General features: G+C 47.4%; 1 protein-coding gene and 1 long non-coding RNA gene across 3 annotated transcripts in view; both read right to left on the bottom strand.

Annotated features, from left to right (window-relative positions):
• The window catches only part of SORL1 (sortilin related receptor 1), a 113,655-nt gene that overhangs the window by 7,441 nt on the left and 81,244 nt on the right, over positions 1 to 24,970 (bottom strand). For both annotated transcript variants that reach the window (XM_083480879.1, XM_083480878.1), the window contains exons 30-47: positions 23,969 to 24,103; positions 23,704 to 23,859; positions 21,685 to 21,834; positions 20,447 to 20,575; positions 17,439 to 17,565; positions 16,422 to 16,591; positions 14,771 to 14,883; positions 14,285 to 14,389; positions 11,914 to 11,986; positions 10,361 to 10,443; positions 9,676 to 9,772; positions 8,833 to 9,017; positions 6,981 to 7,100; positions 5,327 to 5,491; positions 4,527 to 4,701; positions 4,075 to 4,181; positions 1,680 to 1,872; positions 227 to 439 (exon numbers count right to left, since the gene is read on the bottom strand). In XM_083480879.1, the coding sequence (XP_083337005.1) occupies positions 227 to 439; positions 1,680 to 1,872; positions 4,075 to 4,181; positions 4,527 to 4,701; positions 5,327 to 5,491; positions 6,981 to 7,100; positions 8,833 to 9,017; positions 9,676 to 9,772; positions 10,361 to 10,443; positions 11,914 to 11,986; positions 14,285 to 14,389; positions 14,771 to 14,883; positions 16,422 to 16,591; positions 17,439 to 17,565; positions 20,447 to 20,575; positions 21,685 to 21,834; positions 23,704 to 23,859; positions 23,969 to 24,103 (2,496 nt within the window). The remainder of the gene's footprint in view (positions 1 to 226; positions 440 to 1,679; positions 1,873 to 4,074; positions 4,182 to 4,526; positions 4,702 to 5,326; positions 5,492 to 6,980; positions 7,101 to 8,832; positions 9,018 to 9,675; positions 9,773 to 10,360; positions 10,444 to 11,913; positions 11,987 to 14,284; positions 14,390 to 14,770; positions 14,884 to 16,421; positions 16,592 to 17,438; positions 17,566 to 20,446; positions 20,576 to 21,684; positions 21,835 to 23,703; positions 23,860 to 23,968; positions 24,104 to 24,970) is intronic.
• On the bottom strand, positions 8,565 to 8,825 carry LOC310696123. Its single transcript, XR_014520445.1, has 2 exons — positions 8,701 to 8,825; positions 8,565 to 8,668 (listed from the first exon to the last, which is right to left on the bottom strand). It is a non-coding gene; the product is annotated as an uncharacterized lncRNA (long non-coding RNA).

Here is a 24,970-nt window from a genome sequence, read left to right as displayed (position 1 = left end):
CGAACTGCTAGGTTGGCAGGAGCAGGGACCGAGCAACGGGAGCTCATACCGTCATGGGGATTCGAACCGCCAACCTTCTGATCGGCAAGCCCTAGGCTCTGTGGTTTAACCCACAGCGCCACCCGCGTCCCATTCAACCTCTGTAGCTTAATGCAATTGTTGCCCTCATGAGATTCCACCCATTTAAGTCCTCCTGTCCAAGGCTTAGGAAAACAGCTTCACCCACCTAAATCATCGCCTGATGAGAATATTGCTGACCCCAGTCGGGAGCTGTAGTGGCTGTTTGCGAAGGCCGTGAAGCTATTCTGAAGTCTTCTGTGCCTCATGTACAAGGCAACAAACCCTATGCCCACTGTCACTAGCAAAAGGAATAACATCGGCACCACAATGGCAGCCACGTCTGTAGGCTTGCTCATGGTGGATGCAGCAGGATCTCTGCCTGCAGAAGGAGAAACAAAGAATGCGATTCATTTTGTTGGCTACCCAACACAAATACGAGCATCACATGTTTGCTCCCTGGGCATCTCACAAAGATAAACTGCTATTACAGTATTCGTAAACAGAACTCTAACAACAGTATTAGGACATAGATTTCCAGTGAGATTGAGAAAATATCAGGTCTGAAAAGCCTGGGGAACTGATTTGTAAGGCTTTGTGAAATGCATCAATGGAATGAAAGCCATTGTTTGCAACCTGCATTTCGTTTGTTTACACCATAATGTGAACCGAGACTTTTATTATGCTGCTATAAAGTTCCACATACTGCTATGGTTATGAAAAGTTGGAAGGCTAAACCCTGGGCAGGGCCAGTTGAAGGCAGGTGTCCTTCTAGCCCAGGGGTCTGCAACCCGCGGCTCCGGAGCCGCATGTGGCTCTTTTACATCTTTGCTGCGGCTCCGGGGTGGATACTAGCAAGGGGAGGAGGTGCATTGTGCGCCCTGACACTCCTTACTGTGGCGGGCACTGTACTGGCTGTGACGTCGCATGGGGGCGGTGCGTGCGTTAGTCACGCACCGTCCCGACGTCACCTTCCCACCCGCTGTCAGATCGTGGCTCTGGAGATATATTTGTTTTAAATGTCGCAATGGTTTTGCGGCTCCCAGTTGTTGTTTTTTCTTCGGAAATGGGTCCAAGTGGCTCTTTTTGTCTTAAAGGTTGCAGACCCCTGTTCTAGCCTGATAATTATTTGGCTGGAAGCAGTGATGTGGTGGTCCAGGGTTAAGGACCTGTTACTATTTTGGCAGCAGGGTCTCTCTCTCCAGCATCCTAGAACCACCAAATTAACATGGAAGGAGGTGAGTCAGTCACTGAGGAATGGCTCCTAGGGTCACTCTTGAGAAGGCATATGGGAAGACAACAAAGGAGGAGTTGTTCTGTATGCTCTAAAGCTAAGCAATTAGTGACTCTGAAAACTCAAGGTGCTTCAGTTTCAAGAGAATAGGGTGCAAGCCCTGTAATGTACATTGGCAGCTCACAGAAAACACAACTTAAGTCGCTCTGAAAGAAGACACTGGAGTACTCGAGATAAATTGCCCATAAACATGAACAGAAGATGATAGATCTAGCTGAAGGGCATTGATAGCCGCAACGTTCCAGGCTTCCAAACGTTAACATGCTGAGTGTTGAAAAGAAAATACACAGAAGCAGAAGTGAATCAGAGGGGGAGATCTTTTCCTTACCGCTTCCCACTTCATTGTAAAGTAGCGTTGCAGGCTCCCCGCACACCTGCCCGCTGTAAAGACACCTTGCTTGCACCGTGAAGGAGTAATTATGCCCCATCTTCAGGTTGGAGACTTTGAAGACGTTCTCCGTGGTATTGCCCAGGTACGACGTGCTATTTGTCACACTGTCAAACATGTGTATTTCATACCCCTGAAATTAAGCACAAAACACACAAAAAGCAAGGTAATTTGGTTGTGGATTGAAATATTGGGTTGTGTCCAAATCAAGTTTTACCCGGAGCAGGTCCACTGAAATGAATGGACCTAATAATAATAATAATAATTTATTTATATCCCGCCCCTCCCCAGCTGAATCCGGGCTCAGAGCAGCTAACAACAGTAAAAAATAACACAGTTTACATAAAATCACAATCAATTAATTGAAATACATTCTAAAATCAATTCATTCTAAAATCAATTCAGAGTCAAATTAATGGCAACCATTGGGCTAGAGTTCTATGAGGATTACAGGAGGAGGGGGTCAGACTGTGCCTTGGCCAAAGGCCTGGTGGAACAGCTCTGTCTTGCAGGCCCTGCGGAAAGATGTCAAGTCCCGCAGGGCCCTAGTCTCTTGTGACAGAGTGTTCCACCAGATCGGGGCCACAGCCGAAAAAGCCCTGGCTCTGGTTGAGGCCAGCCTAACCTCCCTGTGGCCTGGGATCTCCAAGATGTCTTCCCAATGCTGCATGTTGCTGCTGGTTACTGGGAGGGGAGAGGGGCACGGCAGCGGAGAGCCTGGAGTGGGTGCGGCTGGGGTGGTTCTGTTGCTCTGCCTGTACAGCGCTGAGCTCCCTGCTGCCTTCCCCACTTGGGAACCGTCAGTAATGTGCAGGACAGGGTAACCAGGATGCAGTCACAACCTGGGCTACCCTACCGCCAGCTCACTACTCTAATCGAAGGACTGTCGCTAGTGCAATAGAAAGACACAGGCTACAGCTTGCTGGCGTATTTTAGTCAGGAACAAACATCCAGAGCTGCTGTGTTGAAGCAATCAAAAAGGAAACATAGGGGCAAGACAGCTCAATTCATTCTAAAATCAATTCAGAGTCAAATTAATGGCAACCATTGGGCTAGAGTTCTATGAGGTTTACAGAAGGAGGGGGTCAGTTTCCTTAAATGGCGTTGGACAAATTCTCATGGAGGATACAGCTATCAGTGGCTACTAGCCAGGGTGGCTATGATCTGGCTCCATAGTTGGAGGAAGTCATGCTTCTGAATACCAGTGGCTGGAAGCCACAGGAAGGGAGAGGGCTATTGTGTTCACATCCTGCTTGCAGGTTCCCCACAGGTTGGCCACAGCAAGAACAGAGTACTGGACTAGATGGGCCCTTGACCTGATCCTGGACACAGGGAGGAGAAATCGACTGCCAGTTCCCTTGCTGGAGCCTTAGAACATTCTGGACTTGGCTTGGGGAAAACACCTTTTTGTTTTTTCTCGCAGGCTTTGCAATCTTCTGTCCATTTTTTTTAATGCTGCTTTGTGCTCATCTCAATTTCGCTGTTTGCCACTATACTGCTTTCACACGGTGGATGTCTTTACTTTTATCATCTTGTGTTTTTTTAGCTTTCCCTAAGCTGCCCTGGGGACTTGCAGAAGGGCAGGGTGTCAATCAAATCAAGAAAGAATGAGTGGTTAAAAAAAGCATGGCACTCCGAGTGTGGTTATAACTGCTAGCATGTAGAGTTAATATGCAGCAGCGGAGGTTAGCTTAGTTAAGTGAATCCTTGCTTGGAACACACCCTCAGTTGAAAGGTATTCAAACTGAGACATGGTGTAAAATAATAAAGCTTCTGTTTAATAAATGAAGTACATTATTGATATGAAAGAGTTCTGCAGTGCTAGCTATCTAAGTTAGAGAAGCAAATAAGCCATGCTTGCCCCTTTGTTCTCTATACAGTGGTACCTTGGGTTAAGTACTTAATTCGTTCCGGAGGTCTATTCTTAACCTGAAGCACCACTTTAGCTAATGGGGCCTCCTGCTGCCGCCGTGCCGCCAGAGCACGATTTCTGTTCTCACCCTGAAGCAAAGTTCTTAACCCGAGGTACTATTTCTGGGTTAGCAGAGTCTGTAACCTGAAGCATATGTAACCCGAGGTACCACTGTGCACTGATACATCCAAGATGACCTCTCACCTCCAGGCCCAGAGAAAGTGTGTGAGGAAGAGCAGGAAGTTGTAAGCAGGATGCAACCTAAGACTTATCAGTCTAAACATCAAAGAGATAGAGAGAAGTCAGCATAGAGAAAAAGGTCCAGGGACAGTCTGGAAAGCTGGAGATGCCTTTATCTGTCTCAGCCCATGGAAACGTCTCTCAGCAAGCTGAGCTGCTCCCAAACTTCCAATAGCAACTTACCCGGCTTTCACTAAAATGACTTTCTTTTAAGGCTAAACTCTTCCAAAACAACAAGATGTGGTCATTTTCTGCTATAATCTTTAAGGCATCTGGTGCAGCCAGGGAAACTGCAAAGAAAGAAGGGAAACATATAGGTAAGTAGCAATCTGTCCGCCAGTCTCGCTCAGTTCTTTGAAATGCCTATAGATAGAGAATGCAATATGCACTGGATTCCAAAGCGTGTCTACTCAAGAGCCAAGCCCTATTGAGTTCAATGGGGCTTAAACACCCAGGTTTTGCTTTGCCTTCTTCTTTATTGAAAGATAAAAAGTACACAATTACAAGTGCACAGGAGGAAGACACACCCAGGTTTGTGACAACAGGAATGCAGGCTTTGGCTGGGGAGGGAAACAAGGAAGTACAAACTCAGCATGGTCCTCTTATTCCACTACTTTTTCTCGGACATTCCTTACCTGTGTTAAGTTTCAAACTGGCCTCTTTGCTCATGTTTCCCAGCTGGACAATGATATGGTACTTGCCACCAGGTTCCAGCTTCTTGATGGTATACTCCACGGTGCTGTTGCGAGTTTTCACCTTGTAGATCCGGTCTGTTTTCTTTATTAAATCTTTCACTGCTACAGCATACAACTGAAGGGAGCAGAATGGTGAGTTTCTCCTTCTCCCACAACACCCCACTTCTCCCTTTAAGTGCCTGAAATGCTAAAGGCCAGCTGAAGCATCAAGAGGATTTGGCCTTCGCTTAAGGAGAGCTGCATAACCACCGTAGATTCAGGCATATAAGATGACATTTTAACCCCGGGAAATCCTCTAAAAAGTCGGGGGTCGTCTTATACGCCGGGTATGGGTTCGCTGGGCAGCGGCAGTGCGCAGCGGGCTCCGCTCCGCGCCGGGAGGAAACCGCCCAGCGAAGCTGGCTTAGCATCACTGGGCAGCTTCGCCAGGCAGCTTCCTCCCGGCGCGGAGTCGCTGCCCACTGCCGCTACTGCTTATAACACTGGGCGTATAAGTCAACCCCCAAATTGGCAGCTGCCAATTTGGGGGGTCGTCTTATATGCCCAGTTGCCTAATACGCCGGAATCTACAGTAGCCTAGAATGCCATCTCCCCACCCAGCGCTCTCCAAAGCCCATCTCTTAGAAAAAGTTTGGTGGAACCGGGTGGCATTAATTTAGCTTGTGTTTGATTTCTATCCTTTCCCAATAATAATAATAATAATAATAATAATAAAACAACAACAACAGCAACAATCTCACCATATCTTGGTCAGGAGAATCGTAAGGAGACTCCCACTTGATAACCGCAAAGGTTTTTGCCAGGTGCACAGAGTGAAGGTGCCGAGGGGGGAGGCGACTGTCAGGAATCATCTTCACAACGATGTAATCAGAAGGCGGCCCTTGGTATGGGGATATCACACGTACCTTAAGGAGGTCAGCAGTTGTTAGTCGGTTATACAGCTTTCTAGCATGTCCCCCGCCTCCTTTTATAACCCACAACTCAGCAGAATAACCGCAGCCGCTTGATTCAATAAAGGTTACTTGACTCTGGGAAGGTTATTTCAAATCAGTGCTTCCCAAAACTTGGGTCTCCAGCTGTTTTTCGACCACGACTCCCATCATCTCTGGCTAGCCAGACCAGTGGTCAGGGATTATGGGAACTGCTTTAAATGCACACCTCTGTATTTTGCTACGAAGCCATTTTAGCAAAATGGTTATGTTGAGCATGGAACTAGCGCACAACGCAGCAGTCCGGCTGCTCACAGAGCTTCGCATCCGCAGCATATAACTCCTGCACTTAAGGATCTTGCATTGGCTGCCTGTCTGAACCAAATTCGAGGTCTTCCTGTTAAGATACATTCACGAGGAATGTGTCAGAAACAAACGTATCTCTGGAAACAAGATTGAAACTGAATCTGAATGGCTTTATGGCAAGGGCAGCCAAGCTGGTACCCTCCTGGTGTTGCTGGGCTACACCCCACATCATCCCTGGCCATCAGCCATGTTGCTGGGACTGATATGACTTAGAAGTTCAGCAGCTGGAGGGCACCAAGCTGGCTAATGCTTCTATATGATGGCAGCATTGAGTAGGGAGAACAAACATCTTTCAGACCATAGAGGGCACCGTAGCCAATCGAGTCTGCATGCAGAGGTGAAACAGCAACCCCCCCACACACAAAAAAGCAAAACGTTTGCTGGAAGAAATTCAGTTCAGCCTTAAAATCCAGCTGCTTGAAAAGCATTCTCACATAGGAAGGTTTTTATCTGACACTTGAAAAGTGATGACAATGGGCAGGAAATCCCACAACATGGGTGTTGGTGTCCCAACAGAGAAGACCCCGCTGTTCTCGTTTAGGGACTTTTACATCACAAAAAGAAGGAACCTATTCAGAAGAGCCTCTTCCCAAGATACCAAAGGCATGTGTGTGCATGCAGTGTACGTGGCACATGTTAGAGTTGCCCAAGCCAAAATTTACAGGTGATCTGCCCCTATGAGCTTACACTAGAACACCTTAAATGGGTACAAGGCTGCTGGCCCTTAAGAGAATAAGTCGCAACCCTGAGAATATCATATTGCTCTTTGTGACGTTTATACCGCCTTGTGGTTCCGGCAGCTTCCTCAAAGTAGTAGAATAGGAGCACAGGAACTTGCCCTTATACGGAGTCTTGCTCAGTGTTGTCCACACTGCCTGGCAAAACAGCATGCCAGGATTTCAGGCAGGGGATCTTCCTATCTGGAGATGTCAGGGATCGGAGTGGGAACCGTCTGCGTGCCAAACAGAAGCTCTGCCCCAATCTATGGCCCTTCCCTAATCAGTTGCCCTCTTTTGATATTGAATTTATAAACAAAAGCCCAAGTTGCATTGGTTGGCAAGAGCGGGGAGGGGGAGAAGATTAACGATGCACTCCTTACCAGAAATAAGTACTGCTCATCTCTGTTGACAATGACTGTAATGTTGTGCAGTGTGGTGGTGGCATTGGTAGGATTCCTGTAGAGCTCCAGGAAAGATGTAGCATAAAATATGCCATATACCTGTCAAGGGGGGCGGGGAGAGATGCAAGCAAGAAAAGCATGTTAAAACTCTTTCCCCACTCTAAAGTCTTGCAAACAAATCCACTGAATTTTCCAACCCATTAAAAAATAAATAAATGTAGCCATCCACAGTTGCAGTGGTCTTCGTGGCAAACTGAACTGATTCCTGAAGTTTAAAAAGGAATGAATTATAGACATACCTTGGTTCTCAAATTTAATCCATTCTGGGAGTCCGTTCAACTCCCAAAATGGTTCAAAAACCAAGGCACAGCTTCCTGCAGCCAATCGGAAGCTGCATTGGACGTCGGCTTCCAAAAAAACATTCGCAAACCTGAACACTCACTTCTGGGTTTGCGACATTCGGGAGCCAATTTGTTCGACGACTAAGACTGTATCTTCAAGAGTATAAAGGCTTTTTTGTCTGGTTGCCAGCTATTAACTGGACCAAATGCACATCCAAACAAGTGGATTTTACACTAAACAGATATTTACTGAAAGCCTCATCTCTCACAGCCAATCTCTACAATTTGGACCATATAATACTGGTCCTGAGAGACCTGCATTGGCTCCCAGTACATTTCCTAGCACAATTAAAAGTGTTGGTGCTGACCCTTAAAGTCCTAAATGGCCTCGGTCCAGTATACCTGAAGGAGCATCTCCACCCCCATCATCCAGCCCGGACACAGAGGTCCAGCACCAAGGGCCTTCTGGTGGTTCCCTCACTGCAAGAAGTAAGGTTACAGGGAACCAGGCAGAGGGCCTTCTCGGTAGTGCCGCCTGCCCTGTGGAACGCCCTCCCATCAGATGTCAAGGAAATAAGCAACTATCCTACTTTTAAAAGACATCTGAAGGCAGCCCTATTTAGGGAAGTTTTTAATGTTTAATGCTGTATTGTGTTTTTAATACTCGATTGGGAGCTGCCCAGAGTAGCTGGGGAAACCCAGCCAGATGGGTGGGGTATAAATAATATATTATTATTATTATTATTATTATTATTATTATTATTATTATTATTTGCATGGGAGACTTAGGTTCAAATCTCAGTTATAAAGCTCATTGGATGGCTCTGAGCAGCTCACTAACTTAACTACCACAAACCTGGAAATCCTATGTTCATCATTTGAGGCCCTCCTCCGAAGGAGGAGTGGAAGGTGGTGACATGAGAACGGGCCTTTTCAGTGGTGGCTCCCAAACCGTGCTCTCCCCAGAAAGAGACACCTGGTGCCACTGCTACCAACTTTCAGGCACCAGACAAAGATGTTCCTGATTAGGTCTTAATTGGGGACGTAGGGTATGATTATCCGCAAGCCTGTATTGATGTTCAACTTTAGTAAGGTTGGATTTCTCCTTTTTATGTTATTGCAAGATAAACACTTTTAGTTAAATTTCTTTTTTATGCTGCGTTTTAAATTTTGTGCTTTGTACGCATTCATAATTGTTATTTGCTTTGATACTTTAAAAAAAAATAAGTAACAAATATATGGCCTACCACACCAGCTTGGGATGGGATTTACACCCTGAAAATAGGAAAACAATAAGCTTGCCCCTTTTTGATGAAAAACCGTTGTCTTTAACAGCTGGGTTATGTGGCATCCTGAACACAGGATTCTGCTATCTGGGACCAACTGCAAAAATTACATGTGAATGGCAGGCAGACATTTAGAAAGAGAACGGGCTCTTCTGCTCTGTCTGGGGGCTCTTTCCACAAGATGAAAAAGAAAGGAACCCTTACCACATTCTTGGGGCCAGTCCAGTTGCATTCCACCGCTGTCTGATTCACAGCTTTAGCTTTCAGACTGGGAGGGGGCGGTCTTGTGCCGCTGGTCAACACGTGGGCAAAAGACAGAGGGCTGTCCCCCAGCTCCGTCTTGGCCCACGCAGAAATCTCGTACTGTGTCTGAGCAGTCAAGTTACTCACTGTGGAGGGTGGAGAAAACGATTGGGGCTAAGCAAGGATGTGGAGCACCCTCCCCAAATAAGGCTTGTCTAGGGCCGAGCCAAAAGAATCTCCCACTTTGGCAGCCCATTTCCAGGTTGCAAAGGGTTTTGCTTGCTTGCTTGCTTGTTTTAAAAAGGGGAAGCATTCTGAAGATTTTGCATCTGGCCCTGTGAAATTCACCTGATTTAGTGGTCATGTGGGCCCTATAGCGGAAGGTTCAGGTAGGGTGGTGTTGCTCACCAGCTTTCTGAACGCTTAGCATTTCTGCTGTTCCCAGGTGAGTCGCCTGGGGAGAATCCAGAGGGGCAGCCCAAAATACTAGGGTGAAGTACAAGGCAGTGCCTCCACCTCCCCTGAATATTCCCTGTACAAGAAGTTCACTAGACTAGTAAATGAATCTCCCCCCCCCCCCTTCATCCAATGCACCTGGGGTCATCAGCAAGCTTAGGTAGTGGGCAGCAAGCCATGTGACACACAGAGCAAGCATTGTTCTCCAACACCTTCCTGCCTGCAAGCACCACCCACTGCCTCAGGCTGACGCCTCACCCGTGTCCAACGATAGGACCGGCCCTGCTGATCAGTGGTAATCCTCCATTAGATGTTGCCAGATGAAATGAATATTCCGGTGAGGCTTACCAGTTTGTGCCGACTTTCCCCCATCAATGAGCAAGGATATTTTTTCTTGTCTGTGGGTGTCGAAAGTCCAGAAGATTTTGACAACGTAACCGTTCACCTGTCAGGCGGCAGCAGAGAATGCATAGGACAAACAAGTAAGCAAGTCCATGTGTTTTAAATGGCAAGTTTGAAGTACCAAAAGCTCCTTGTAACTGACTGATCACTCCTCTATATGTCAACTTGGGAGGTAGTTCAGGAATGGGAATAATTATGCGATAATCTGCTCTGATTCTCCTCCCCATCTTTGGTTTTGAAAGGCAGCTCTCTAAGGAACTTGGTGCAACAGAAACATAATGGATCATTGTTAACTAAATTAAGAGTTAACTAAATTTCTGCAAGGCAGAAATATACTCTATTATCTTTGCACCTTCCAAAAAAGGCTCTGTCAGACAAAATGGATACCAATACCAGGAATTTTATTATGTTTAAGATTCAGAGCTAGCATAATTAAAACTTCTGTTTGCCTAGGAATTGCAAACCCCTAATGGCATCACGATTATGGTTTATTTGCCTCCCTCCTAACACCTGCTCCCAATCCATCACCTTAGAGAACCTTTCCAAAGCACAGCATTTATACGTCAGTTCACAAAATGTTCTTTTGTGTGGTGTATTTGAGCTGGGCTTTTCAGCCACAAATTTTTATTACCTGAATGTTAGCTTCCATTTTGAGGGTGAAGCTTATGGAGTTTTCAGTGTAGCTATCAATATGGATCGTAGGTGGTGGGATAACTAAGGCAGAGAGGAAACAGAGGAAACTGGCATCAGACACTAAACTGAAACCTGCAAAATTCCAATGGAAAATTCTTTTTTTGTGTTTTCAGCTTACTCTGCCAGTCCATCACAGTGAATGTATCTGGACACTAGTAATGAACCGGTAGATTGTGGCCCACAAGTGGGTCTCAACAGCCTTTAATAAACAACAACAACCACCCATTCCTTTTTAAATAATAGGGGCTGATGTATACGTTACAGTCCCCAAAGCATGGACTGTAAAGTCTCACATTCCCACTCCCTTTTGCATGCAAAGTCAGTGCCAACCATGATTAGGTGTATGATTTGACTGTGCTAAATTAATTACAGTCAATCCTCTTAAACTAACAGTTGAAACCAAGTACCTGCACCCCTGAAGGGATGCGGGTGGCGCTGTGGGTTAAACCACAGAGCCTAGGACTTGCCATTCAGAAGGTCAGCGGTTTGAATCCCCGTGACGGGGTGAGCTCCCGTTGCTCTGTCCCTGCTCCTGCCAACCTAGCACTTTGAAAGCATGTCAAAGTGTAAGTAGATAAATAGGTACCGCTTTGGCGGAAAGGTAAACAGTGTTTCCGTGCATTGCTCTGGTTCGCCAGAAGTGGCTTAGTCATGCTGGCCACATGACCCGGAAGCTGTACGCCGGCTCCCTCAGCCAATAAAGTGAGATGAGCGCCGCAACCCCAGAGTCGGTCACGACTGGACCTAATGGTCAGGGGTACCTTTACCTTTACCTGCACCCCTGATGCTATGGGGGCTCCCACTCCCATCAGTCCCATGCAGAATGGCCAACAATTGGAGATTATGGATGTTGCAGTCCAGAAACAAGTTCCCCATCCCTGCTCTAGGGTTAGGATGGATGTTGCTACAGGCATCCCAAGTATGCTTGTGCTTGTGTGTGTGTGTGTGTGTGTGTGTGTGTGTGTGTAGGGGGGCATAATTTATAGGCAAGAGGGGATGAGCTGGTGGGAGGAAAAGGCCCATTCTCACAGTACCATTCCTGATCATTTAGCCAATATTCACCAATATTGTCACTGGACTACAATATCCATCATCCTGATCATTTACCATGGTGGCTGGGGATGATGGGATTGTAGTCCGTTAACAGCTGGTGGGTTTAAAAAAGTGTTGTTAGTAGGGAATGGTTACGTTTGGGAAAAGGCATAGCTGTTTAATGTAGCAAGTGATTAATATTTACAATATGTGCAAGTCGTTAGCTACTATAGATGGATTTGTAATTGGCACACTGAACAGCCTAGAGAAGAGAGCGAGAGGAACATAATGAACGTCCCAAGGCTGCCAGTGAATATATTAATATTAAAATAACAAAATGTGAGACGGCTCAGACTCATTTATAGATTTAGGTTTTGGGTTTTTTGCTCTCTCTGGTCTGCTTCCTGGTGCAGCAAAACAAAACAAGAGGTAAAAGAAATTAATTAGTTAATAGTTTACCTTTGCCTTTTACGGTTCGTATGGATTTGGAATCACTCCAGTTTCCCACTCCACGGCTAGTTACCGCAGCAACCTTTTCAAATGAGAAGGCTAGTTAATATGCAAGAAGGCATGCTGTTTGACTTTTTAATGAAAACAAAGCAGGTTTACAGGCGACAGCTGATGGGGAAATGGTGTGTAAGTGCCTTGCTTCTGTTCCTCTGCAGACTTGGGAGCCTGAAAATGAGGTTCTGGGAAGCAAGAAGCCTCCAGGTGCCAGTAGTAGCCAGGGGTCCTGAAGCAAGGCCACTTCTCTAACCCTCACTCAGCTTCATCGCCTCCTCCCACCTGCTCTCCATCCCTCTGGCAATGCCTAGTTTCACACAGGACTCAGAGGAGCAAAAAGGAACAGAGAAGCTTCTGCTGCTGCCATCACAGACTGTCTCTGATGTTCAGGAGAGTTTCAAACGCAGTTTACTGAGCTGCACTGGGGGCTGCTTTTCAAAGAGTGGGGCACGCAGATCTTTGTTATGCAGCTCTGTCAGGCACTCAAGACATGTTTTGGGCAGGCTGGTGGTGCAAAGGGAGACCATGATGCCCACCTACCCCCTTCAGCAACATGTTAACCAAGTTGAAGGAAGGCAGCGGGTGTAAGGAGGGGCTATAGCTCACCGCAAGAGCACCCACTTTACATGCAGAACATCCCATTGTTTAAACTCTGTTCTCCCAAGACAGGGCTGGGAAATACCGTATTTTTCGCTCTATAAAACACACCCGACCATAAGATGCACCTAGTTTTAGAGGAGGAGAACAATAAAAAAAATGTTCTCTCCCTCTCTGCTCAGCGCCTCTCCAGCAAAGCGGGAGGAGAAACGGAAGGGGCTCCATTTCTCCTCCCGCTTTGCTGAAGGGGCGCTGCGCAGCTTTCCCTCTCTGCGCAGCGCCCCATCAGCGGAGCGACAGGAGAAGAGGAGCCCCTTCCATTTCTCCTCCCGCTTCGCTGAAGGGGCGCTGCGCAGAGAGGGAAAGCTGCGCAGCGCCTCTCCAGCGAAGCGAAGCCAGGAGAGCAAGAGGGATCGATCCCTCTTGCTCTCCTGGCTTCAGCAAAAGCAACGCAAAGCCTCCTGAGCGCAGTGGGAGCGCTCCCACTAAGCTCAGGAGGCTTCAGGCAGCTATCCCCGAAGCCAGGAGAGCAAGAGGGATTAATTCCTCTTGCTCTCCTGGCTTCAGCGAAAGCTGCACAGCCTGCATTCGCTCCATAAGACGCACACACATTTCCCCTTAATTTTTAGAAGGGGAAAAGTGTGTCTTATAGAGAGAAAAATACGGTACCTGTCTGAGTCCCACTGCTAGCCATGGATCTAGACCAAGGGTTACTGGGCACCTGTGACCCTCCAGCTGTTGCTGGATGAAATGCGTGCTCCAACACCATCTGGAGGGTTGCAAGTTCTGCACCCCAGAACTAGACGTGCCAACGGTCAGAACAGTGCAGCGCCAACTCACCCGTCAGCTGATGCCAGCTGCCCACTGAAATGACACCAGCTAATTGACAGGTGGACATTGTTTTGAAAATATAAGCTCCATAGGCCAAGACTGGCCTGTGAGCTGAGTTTCCCTCCTACACACACACACACACACACACACACACACACACACACACACAGCTTCACCAGATCAGAGCTACTCCTGAGCTCTGGGGCAACAACTAACAGGCCGCTGCCCTCTTCTGCGCAGCAGACCAGAAGCAGCCAACCTTTTGAAACCAGAGAAACTATTATCGGCAACACACACACACCCCAGAATAGAAGACCTATTTCAAGTCTCATTTGAAATAGGGTGGTGCTGTGGTCCACACCACTGAGCCTCTTGGGCTTGCCGATCAGAAGGTCGGCGGTTCGAATCCCCGCAACGGCGTGAGCTCCCGTTGCTTGGTCCCAGCTCCTGCCAACCTAGCAGTTTGAAAGCACGCCAAAAAGTGCAAGTAGATAAATAGGTACCGCTCCAGCGGGAAGGTAAATGGCATTTCCATGTGCTGCTCTGGTTTCACCAGAAGCGGCTTAGTCATGCTGGCCACATGACACAGAAAAGCTGTCTGCGGAAAAACACCGGCTCCCTCGGCCAGTAAAGCGAGATGAGCGCCGCAACCCCAAAGTCATCTGCGACTGGACAACTGTCAGGGGTCCTTTACCTTTACTTTTTACAGGTGGCGGAAGGAGGAGGGACCCTACCAGCACCAGCAAAAGCTTCTGTTGTTGCCTGTGAACCTGTGACTTTCACTGCTGACCTAGTGTGGAGAATACTGAGCTGAAAAGTCCAACAGCCTGCCTGGGTATAAAGGCCGCTTCCCACCTGCCTATGCGAGGGGCAAATCACTTTCAAGACATCTACTCACTCTGACTGTATATAACATGTTGACCTGCAGGCTCTCTATCTCCGAGTAGTTGCTGGCGGCTCTCACAGACGACCATTCCTTGGAACCAGCTCTGCTGTATTCCACCTGATATGGTAGAGAAGAGGGAGGAGCAGTCCTGGTTTGCAGCTATAGCAAAGCATCAGCGGACCCACTTCTTCAAGACAATGCACTGGGTGGAAGTGAAACTTCCAGTCTGAGCTGCCTGGGCTGTTCTCCCCAACTCCCCACTGGCCAGTTCAGCCAGATCCAAAGAGGGCTGCCCTTTCTGCTCTAGGAATGAGGCCCCAGGCCAAATTCCCTGATTATCATTTTCCTACATGTATTGTTTTTAATTATGCTTTTATGTCTCAGTGCTGCACACTGCCCGGGCATTTCATGATACAGAAAGTACAGAAATACTTCTGTGAGCACACACATTTCTCCAAGGCTCCCCCTCAGTATGGCATCAGTCCAGTTAATACTTACAACATATTCTCTGATCAGGCCGTGGGCATTCGCTGGCGGTGCCCACTGGCAAACCACAACGCCTTCAGCTTCTCTCTTCAGCAACAACTGAAGATGTCGGGGAGGGTCTGGCACTGGGGGGGGGGGGAGAAAGGTGGGTGGGTATGATTAGTGACAAGGACAGAGCCGGCCTAAGACATTTTGCTGATTGCACAAGATTGCACCCCTTCCATTCCATGAATATCCCATTGCACAGAAAAGATTTGTCATATATAGAATCCGTATCCAAACAAACCCCTGTGTTGCCAAAGAGAACATCAACAATGTTTAGTTCACATATATTAATTCGAAATAAGATGGGGTGTGTACTCTTTCTCATTACTGTTTGTATCAGTTTATAATTTTTGTAAAGTGATATGTCATGCAGGTCATCATCTGTAAAAAATTTTTTTCAGTTTATGAAACAATTCTATCTTTTCCCACCACGCTGACGAAGATCTATGAAACAGCAGTAAATGTCCGGAATCTCTTTTCAGTGTTGGACATTATATTTGCTGAATATACAAAGCTTCACAGCTTATCTTTCATCGTACAAAGTTTGGTACCTCTCTTCATTTAAAGACTTTCGGAGACTTTGTGTCTAAGATTTCATTTTGAACTTGTTATTGTTTGAAGGAATTCTATAAAGATTGTCTATATACAGAATCTGGACTATAAACGTTAACTAACCAATGTTAAGTAATAATAATAATAATAATAATAATAATAATAATAATAATAATAATAATAATAATTTATTATTTGTACCCCGCCCATCTGGCTGGGTTTCCCCAGCCACTCTGGGCGGCTTCCATAGAAACCAAAAATACAATAAAATATCACAGATTAAAAACTTCCCTGAACAGGGCTGCCTTTTACTGAAAGACAGTTTATTTTATGATGGATTTCCAATGTTACAATATCTCGACTCCACTCTTGGCAGTCTATTAATGCCAGTTTCTGGGAATTGAAAGCGGGGAAAGATGCTGCTGCGCTCAGGTCCCACTTGCAGGCTTCCTAAAGGCACTTGCTTACTCAATTAGCCTGAATGGGCCACTGGCCTCCTCCAGCATCACTCTTCTTATGCTCTTATGAGTCTCCTTGGGCACATTTATGTGGAAAAGCAGCCCACAAATTGATATAATAAATAAACAATGCTATCTAAAGATGCTGACCAGACCGGCAACCAAATCTTACTTTAATAGCCGTGCGGGGGGACAGCCTCCCCCAGTACACTTGAGGACTACCTTAGGGGGCACAAGGCAGGCCACAGGACACAAGAGAGCTCTTGTCTGTGCCCTGCCCCTCAACACTTGTTGCCTGAAGCAGCTAATTCGCTCTGCCTCCCTCTGCATGAGGGGAAAGCATCTTTCTAATCAAGTTTTGCACACTGGAATTATGTATGAAATAGCAACGCCACCCTGAGTCACCATACAGAATTTCAAGCCTAATTTCAGCGCTGGCAAACTGAATGAGCCCATCTCACCCAATGCAGAAAACTGCAAAATAATGCAAGGGCAATGGATCGTGCAGAAAGACTGCAAGCCACGTCCTCTGTACTTTGGGCTTAACAAAGGCATCTTTCATTCTGTAATTAATTCCACGTGTGCCACAAACGAGCGAGCTGACTTACGTCCTTCCGGGGTACGCAAGGTGATGAAGTCGTTGGTGTTGTACGCTTTGCTCAGGCACTGAACCTGAACTTTGACCTGGTACGTGCTGTCTGGCTTCAGGACTTTCAAGACGCTGTTGGTTTTGTTGCTGTGGGTTTCTAAGGATTTCCACACGCTCTCGCCAACCATCCTAGATTTGGGAGTTTCAAAGAAGCATCAGTAACACTGCTTTGAAATGTAAATCAGGCAGGAGCCATTTCGGCAGCTGGACATCATGGAATTGGCTCACAAAAACATAATCCATCACCTAATTCTACTGGGGGGGGGTATGATTTTGGTACTCTTACAATGTCAGCAAGGCATGGTCTAAAACAGCAACGGGGAGTCTGTGACTCTCCAGACGATGTTGAACAACAACTCCCATCATTCCTGACCAGGCTGGCTGGGACTGAGGGGAGCTGAAGTCCAACAACATCTGGAGGGCGAAAGATTCCCCATCCCTGGTCTATCTAAAAGGAGCACCTACATCAGGCACAACCAAAGGATCTCCAATGCCGTTTACTAGAACCCTGAGACCCACCAACCAAAGCCATGGCTGGGGGCAGCTATATGCAAGATACTCGGGCAGCAAAACCAAAAATGGGACACAAGTTGTTGTTTTTTAATGTATTTTAAGTATGAACAGAGAGGAGGCAATATGTCTTGCCAAGAGCATCATTTGGGCAAGCCCTGAATAGAGAGCCATTCCTTAACATCGTTCCACAGCCAAAATCAATTCTTTTTTACAACTCCTTTGGGCTACATTCAACGCTTATAATCATCTGTATCCCTCTTCTCCTTCTGTTGCTTTTTTCTCTGTTTACATTGTAGTCTCCTAGGGAGCAGTGCCCTTGATTCTGCTTGCTGCAAATGGACCTCTGTAATTTGTTCATGGTATAGTAACAACTGCACTAATAAGCTCGGATTCAATTAGGTGTTTGCACACACAGTCTGATTTTAGTCATGACTGCTATGCTAAAGCTGCCCAGCCAGGCTACCTGTAATGGATATTGTAGACGCAGGATGCAAGGGGCATCTTCTTAGGGCGGGTCCAGGTTAAAGTGATGTTGCCGGAGAAATCGGCTGTCCATTGGAGGTTCTGCACTTTATAGACAAGAGTGTCATCTAGGGAAACAGAATGTAAAAATCCCAAGTTTGGTAGAGGCAAGGGAATGAGTTTACACAACGCCTATCACAGCCCACAGTGACCAAGTGACGAGTCAGCTTTTACACCAGGCTTCCTCAACCTCGGCCCTCCAGCTGTTTTGAGACTACAATTCCCATCATCCCTGTCCACTGGTCCTGCTAGCTAGGGATCATGGGAGTTGTAGGCCAAAAACATCTGGAGGACCGAGGCTGAGGAAGCCTGTTTTACACCAGCCACCTTGGGTGCATCTTTGCAGGTGGGGAGTGTAAGAATTCTCATTCTCTCTTGAGTATTTTAAGTAGCTTTTGCATTTATCTGCATCCCTTCTGAATTCATCCCTCAAGTTATGCATTGGGGGGGGGGGGCTTTTAAATTTGCAAACCTGGCACCCAGGGCCCAGGACGTATGCCATTGGGAACAGCACCGGTTGCCACACTTCAAAAGTGATATTGTAGAGTTGAAGACCCTTCATAAAAGGGCAACCAGGCTGATCAGGAGGTGGGAGCAGTTCCGCTACAAGGAAATGCTACATCATTTGGAGCTTTTCAGGTTAGAAAAGATGTGAGGAAGGGGATGCGACAGAGATGTATATAGAATTATACCTGATTTGAAGAAAATAAAAAGAGGCAAGTTTTTCTCCCTCTCTTGTCATTCCAGATGCCGGGGTCATCCTGGAAGAGTCAGGACAGGCAAAAGGAAATTCTTCTTCACACAGAACATAGTTATATGGAATTCACTTCTGCAAAAGCTACTGGCGATAGCCACCACTTTGGATGGCTTTAAAAGGGGGAGTTGGACAAATTCCTGGAGGATAGGGCTGTCAACAGCTGCTAGCCCCGATGGCTATATTTTACCTCCACTATCGGAGGCAGTTATGCCTCTGAGTACCTTATGCTGGGAATCACAAGCAGGGAGAGTGCTGTCGCACTCTCAGGTCCTGGTTTTGGGTTTCCCAAACGAGGCATCTGGTTGGCCACTGTGAGAACGATGTTGGATTAGATGAGCCTTTCGGCCGGATTCAGCGGGTCCGTACGTATGTCCTTATGTTCACAGGTCAGCTCAAAGTCTCTCCAAGCATCAACGGGAGGTTGCATAGCCTCTCAAAGGCAGTTTGCACTCATGAGGATAACACAAAACTGCTATATGTGTGTGTGTCTCTTTAGAATTCTGGCCAGCCTGCCGATCTCGGTGTCCTGGTGGGTGAGCCGAGACTGGGCAGCCTCTCCAAATCAATATTTAATTAAAGAACTAAAAACTGATTGATGCTCAGCGCCCCCTGTGCTTTAGGAGGAAATTGGTTGAATCCCAAGGTGGAGAGGTGTAGTGGGGGCAGAGGGAGAAAGAGAGAAAGTGATCGATAACTATTAGTGTGACTATTATCTAAGCCATAATGAATTGAGGGTCAGGGATTGTGCTGACAGAACAGTCTTCTGCCAGCAAAGCTGATGCATAGGAGAAGGAGGAGAGGGAAAAGGGGGGGGGGATCTGTCAAGACAGCATCTAGCACACAAGGACTTTGCCAGGCTTGGGGAGCCTCTGGTCCATGGTCCACCTAAGGCCCAGGAGGGGGTCCGAAACTGACCCCATCATTCTGCCCGGACGCTGAGGTCCAGCGCCGAGGGCCTTCTAGCGGTTCCCTCATTGCGAGAAGCAAAGCTACAGGGAACCAGACAGAGGGCCTTCTTGGTCGTGGCGCCCGCCCTGTGGAACGCCCTCCCATCAGATGTCAAAGCGATAAACAACTACCTGACATTCAGAAGACATCTTAAGGCAGCCCTGTTCAGGGAAGTTTTTAATGTGTGACATTTTAGTGTATTTTTTGGTCTCTGTGGAAGCCGCCCAGAGTGGCTGGGGAAACCCAGCCAGATGGGCGGGGTACAAATAATAAATTATTATTATTGTTATTATTATTATTATTATTATTATTATTATTATTATTATTATTCATAAGAACACAAGCAAAGCCTGATGGATAAGGCCAATGGCCCATCTAGTCTAGAATCCTGTTCTCACAGTGGCCACCCTGTGGGAAACCTGAAAGCAGGACCCCAGCACATGAGTGCTCCCACCTCTGTTGTTCCCAGCAATGGGAATTCAGAAGCATTGCTGCCTCCGATTTTGGAGGCACAGCACAGCCATCAACCATTAAGTCATACCCTCCATGGATTCATCTAATGCCATTTTAAAGCTATCCAGGTTTGTGGCCATCATTGCCTTCTGTGGGAGTCCCACAGTTTAACTATGCGCCGCATGAAAAAGTGCTTTCCTTTTTATCCATCCTGAATGTTCCGACGTTCAGCTTCACTGGAGATTGCAACGCTATGAGAGAGGGATAAAAACTTTCTTCCATCCACTTTCTCCACGCTACTCATAATTGCATAAGCTTCTGTTGTGTTGCCTCTTACTCGCCCTTTCTCTAAACTAAACAGTCCCAATTGCTTTATCCAAGCCATGCCCGTCTGCCCTTCACCCGTCATCTAAAGATAACAGGTGAAGATCTTGCAATCAAGAGCCTTCAGGCACACACCCAAATTGCTCCTTGTCCCAACCAGACTTGCATTTGATGACTTGCCTTTGGCGCCAGATGCAAACCCTGCTGGAACTGCTTCCACCCGGGAACACCCAAGCACAACTAGTCCCTGCCAAAAGTGAGGTTTGCAGCTGTGGTTGGTTGCACTTGGGAGTTCCCAGTTCCCAGGGGCGGTTGCTGTCAGCACCACCGCCAATTCCACTGGGATGAGCTGCAGTTGGGAGAGTTCCCTGAGAACTGCAAGGTCTGAAGTCAGCACCAACTACTCCACTGAAACACAGAAGATGTTGCAAAGGGTCTTATATGTCCAGCAGGGCAGCATGACTTACCGGTACAGTTTCCTTCGTCGCTACTGTCTGAGCAATCCAGGAACCCGTCACATCTCTCCGTCATTGTGATGCAAGCCTCTCCATCTTCACACTTGAACCCATTAGGGCACGACAAGGTGCTGTGAGTAGCTGGAACACAGAAAGAATAAGGCCGTGCACACATTACCATTTACTCTGCCTGCAATGCGTTCCCACCTCCAGTGTTTGAAGCCGAGTACGCATGACGTTAACCACAATCCACAAATATCCCATAGTTCCTTGAGAAATACTTCTGTTTGGTGTATAGGTAAAGGTAGAAGTGTTTGGATTTGATATCCCGCTTTATCACTACCCAAAGGAGTCTCAAAGCGGCTAACATTCTCCTTTCCCTTCCTCCCCCACAACAAACACTCTGTGAGGTGAGTGGGGCTGAGAGCCTTCAAAGAAGTGTGACTAGCCCAAGGTCACCCAGCAGCTGCATGTGGAGGAGCGGAGACGCAAACCCAGTTCCCCAGATTATGAGTCTACTGCTCTTAACCACTACACCACACTGGCTCACACTGGGTAAAGGGACCCCTGATCGTTAGGTCCAGTTGCAGACGACTCTGGGGTTGCAGTGCTCATCTTGCTTTACTGGACAAGGGAACTGGCGTACAGCTTCTGGGTCATGTGGCTAGCATGACTAAGCCGCTTCTGGAGAACCAGAGCAGCGCACGGAAATGCCGTTTACCTTCCTGCCAGAGTGGTACCTATTTATCTACTTGCACTTTGACATGCTTTCGAACTGCTAGGTTGGCCGGAGCACGGACTGAGCAACGGGAGCTCACCCCGTCGCAGGGATTCGAACCGCCGACCTTCTGATCGGCAAGCCCTAGGCTCTGTGGTTTAAACCACAGTGCCACCCGCGTCCCTCAAAACAAGATGTGTACAGTTGAAACAGTCATTGCATATGTGCAAATGACAGCACAGGTCAGATGGAGGCATCAATGAATTGAGGTTTGGGGACGGGGGGGTTGCAGGCACAGGAAGACAAGTCGGGTAAATGTTCCCTTCCCTATCAACAGCAAAGCAAGAGGACTTCTCCCTAGGAGTGAGCCATTGCTTGGATATCCACAGGTACCTGCGGCCCTTGTGCCTTGTGCATAAACAGCCAGAGAAATAAAGAGGCCCGTTTTGCACAATCTGAACCAGAGTTTGAGGAGGGGCGATGACAAGCAGCCAGGGGTGCTCTGCTCAACACAATCCCAATAAGCACTTACGGCAGTTCAGCTCATCAGTGCCATCCTGACAGTCTCTCAAGCCGTCGCAGCGCTTCCAATTTGGGACACATTTCTTCATCTGCTGGCACTCAAACTCAAATCGACTGCAGCGTCCGGGGACACTGGGCGATGTTGAAGTTGCACCGATTGCTGGGCAGGCGGGGTAGAGAGAGAAGCATATTTTTTTAAAACCCACATTAGAAGCAAAACTAGATTCTGCATCTTTTATGTGCATTTCACTTTTACGACTTTCACTGGTCCAAAAAAAGAAAAAGTTGATTCGCTTTCCTTACCACCAGATGGCAGCCTCTGCCTGCCATGAGGGATGAGGACAACCTACAGCAGCCTCAAAAAAAGCTGAGCCAAGACTTCGTCCACCCTGCTAATGGGCTTCAGAAGGCTGGAGTGCTACTCCAGAGGAACCTCTGTCCCTGTTGCCACCTGCTGCTCCCCTAAGTCAGGTTTCCAAACTTCCTTCCTTCGGGGAAACGCCTTCTGCTCCAGAACCCTAGCACACTTTTCGGAATCGTTCTAAAGAGCTCGCTTAATCCATACCGGGCACTGAACAGACCCATGTGAACGAAGAGCAAATCTCAGGACACACCCAGGCCACGGAGTGGTTTAACCAGTCCCTCTTCCCAGGGAACTGAATTGTAGCTCTAGGAGGTGGGGAGCTCCTAACAATTCTCAGCATCCTTAGCAAACTGGAGCTCTCAGAATTACTGGGTGGAAAGCTATGACTGTTTAAAGTGGTGCCATAGCACTTTAAATGTATGGTGTGGACGTGGTCACGTGGCCCCAGACAGACTTTTAGGGTTGCATACTGCAAGGAGATGTTAATGGTGGAGCCAGCCTGCCATTCCCAATCGGCTCAGGGAATCCCTGGACAAGCTTCTGAGCATGCCAGCCCCTGCCTTCAGTGCTCTATATTGTGGGATGTAACAGCACAAAAGCAGTCAAATACAACATTTCCTGTTTGCCCAGAGTGTACACACAGGGGAATAATAATAATAATAATAATAATAATAATAATAATAATAATAATAATAATAATAATAATAATAATTTATTATTTATACCCCACCCATTTAGCTGAGTTTCCCCAGCCACTCTGGGCGGCTCCCAATCGAGTGTTAAAAAGAATGCAGCATTAAATATTAAAAACTTCCCTAAACAGGGCTCCCTTCAGGTGTCTTTTAAAAGTCATATAGTTGTTTATTGCCTTGACATCTGGTGGGAGGGCATTCCACAGGGCGGGCGCCACTACCGAGAAGGCCCTCTGTCTGGTTCCCTGTAACCTCACTTCTCACAATGAGGGAACCGCCAGAAGGCCCTCGGTACTGGATCTCAGTGTCCAGCCAGGAGGACTTCCTGTCACACCTGGTCTGGAGCATCCTCCCCCTGTGTTTGACCAGGTAGATGGGTGTGACCCTAGCAGACCCTACAAAAGGGCTGGTCATGCAGCCACCTTCCTTTTTCGCCTTATTCCATCTTGCCTTTTGCTGTGTGCTGGCTCTCATGGGCTCGCCCCACCCAGCAGCACATGGGCTCACCCCTCACAGAGGATGAACCCACGCTTTTCTTTGTGACTACAAGCTAAAGACTGCCTTCAGGAGCATACTGTAAACTGAATGTAAGTAAATCTTATCATTACTTTTAAAAGAAAACAGTTGTGTCATTATTGTTTTCAAGAGGGAACTATCCAATCTGGACAAGCCGGACTGGATTGCTAAACTCAAACGGTTCTAACGAATCCATCAACTAGCTACCTGCAATGTACAAGGGAATGTGCTCTGCTACTAGCTCACTAGCGTGAGTGAGGAAGGATAGGATTTAATCAATATATCCTCTCCTACTATCCTCAACACTCCCACACATATGACCCCTTAGCTTTCTCCTCAGCCCCTTTTCAATGCAATGTAGACCACAAGCCCAGTGTGGGGCGGGGGGGGGGGGAGGCAGATGAAGAAGCTGTAGAAAAATTAAAAACAGGAGCAGCCCTTAGCGAGGGAGCCTTACGTGTCGTGGGGCAAGCATCCTCGTCAGAGCCGTCTGCACAGTCCCGGTATCCGTCACAAACCCAGCTGTTCATGATGCAAGCACCGCCATTGCACCGGAAGTGGTTAGGCGAACACGTGGCAGGGGCCAAGGTGGTGGCGGGGACGACAGCTGAACCTAAAATTAAACCGGTAAGACGGGATCTCATCAAGAACAGCCTAGGGCAACCTGACCGCGGGGCTAGCAAGTCCTCCAAACAACTCCTTCCTTTTGCTCACTTTCTTACCTCCGCAGGCCTTCTCATCGGACCAGTCGCCACAGTCGTTCTCTTTGTCACATTTCCACCTATTAGGGATGCAGTGCCCATTGTCACACTGGAACTGATAGTACCGAGAGCAGTTTGGGGCTTCGGTTGGGTTTTCTGAGGAGGACAAAGAGTTCCCATCATCTCCTGCCTACTAAGAGCAATTGAGTAAGCACAGAATAAAAGAAACCAAGGCTGAAACTGAGGCCTCATCAGCATTAAACGTTTAAAGCAGTTATCACACCACTTTAAGCAGGCATGAATGAATCCCGGGAGCTGTAGTTTGTTAAGAGTGTTGGCGGTTGCTAGGAGGCCCCTATTCCCCTCACAGAACTACAATTCCCAGAGTGCTTTAACAGTCAAGCTCTCTTCACAGGGAACTCTGGAAATTGTAGCTCTGTGAGGAATTGCAGGATTTCATTGCAACAATCAATGCAGATCTCCCAAGTGTTGCCTTCCAGCTAGATCTGCAATTTTCTGTGCAAGTACATGGGCAAGGGATCTGGCGTGCTTCTTCTTTTAGAGTGTGTTTACCTTGAAGTTCCATGGTAGGTAACGGAACTTCCACACTATTCTCTTGAAACGGAAGAATCTTGAGTTTTTCAGTGTTCCCTAAACGCTTAGCATCCTCCTAGGGGCTCTGCCCAAACACCTTCTCCAGAGTGACCCAGGAGCCAATCCTCTGGCTGGCTGCCTTCCTGTCACTCTGATTGGCACCAATCAGCACAAAGGGTGAGAATGCTTCATCTCATGCCGTTTAAAAAGCTCCCCTTTGATGCTGATTGGACAACTCTTGGATGATGGAGACAGAAACCCGGCTACAGAAATAGTAACGGATCTTCAGCCTCCTGCAACCATGGGCCATTACAGCACTGATGAGGAGACTCTGCCCCAAACAGGTCCAACCCTTGGGTTCTAGCTCCATAGGGGGCTGCTCCTCATCCATTTCCATTATCAGAGGAGAGGAGGAGGAGCAGGATTCTT

The sequence above is a fragment of the Podarcis liolepis genome (assembly GCF_965112155.1).
Source record: "Podarcis liolepis genome assembly, chromosome: 16".
NCBI lineage: Eukaryota > Metazoa > Chordata > Lepidosauria > Squamata > Lacertidae > Podarcis > Podarcis liolepis.
Note: the sequence above shows the minus strand (reverse complement) of the source record. Positions and strands in the feature narration are given on the sequence as shown.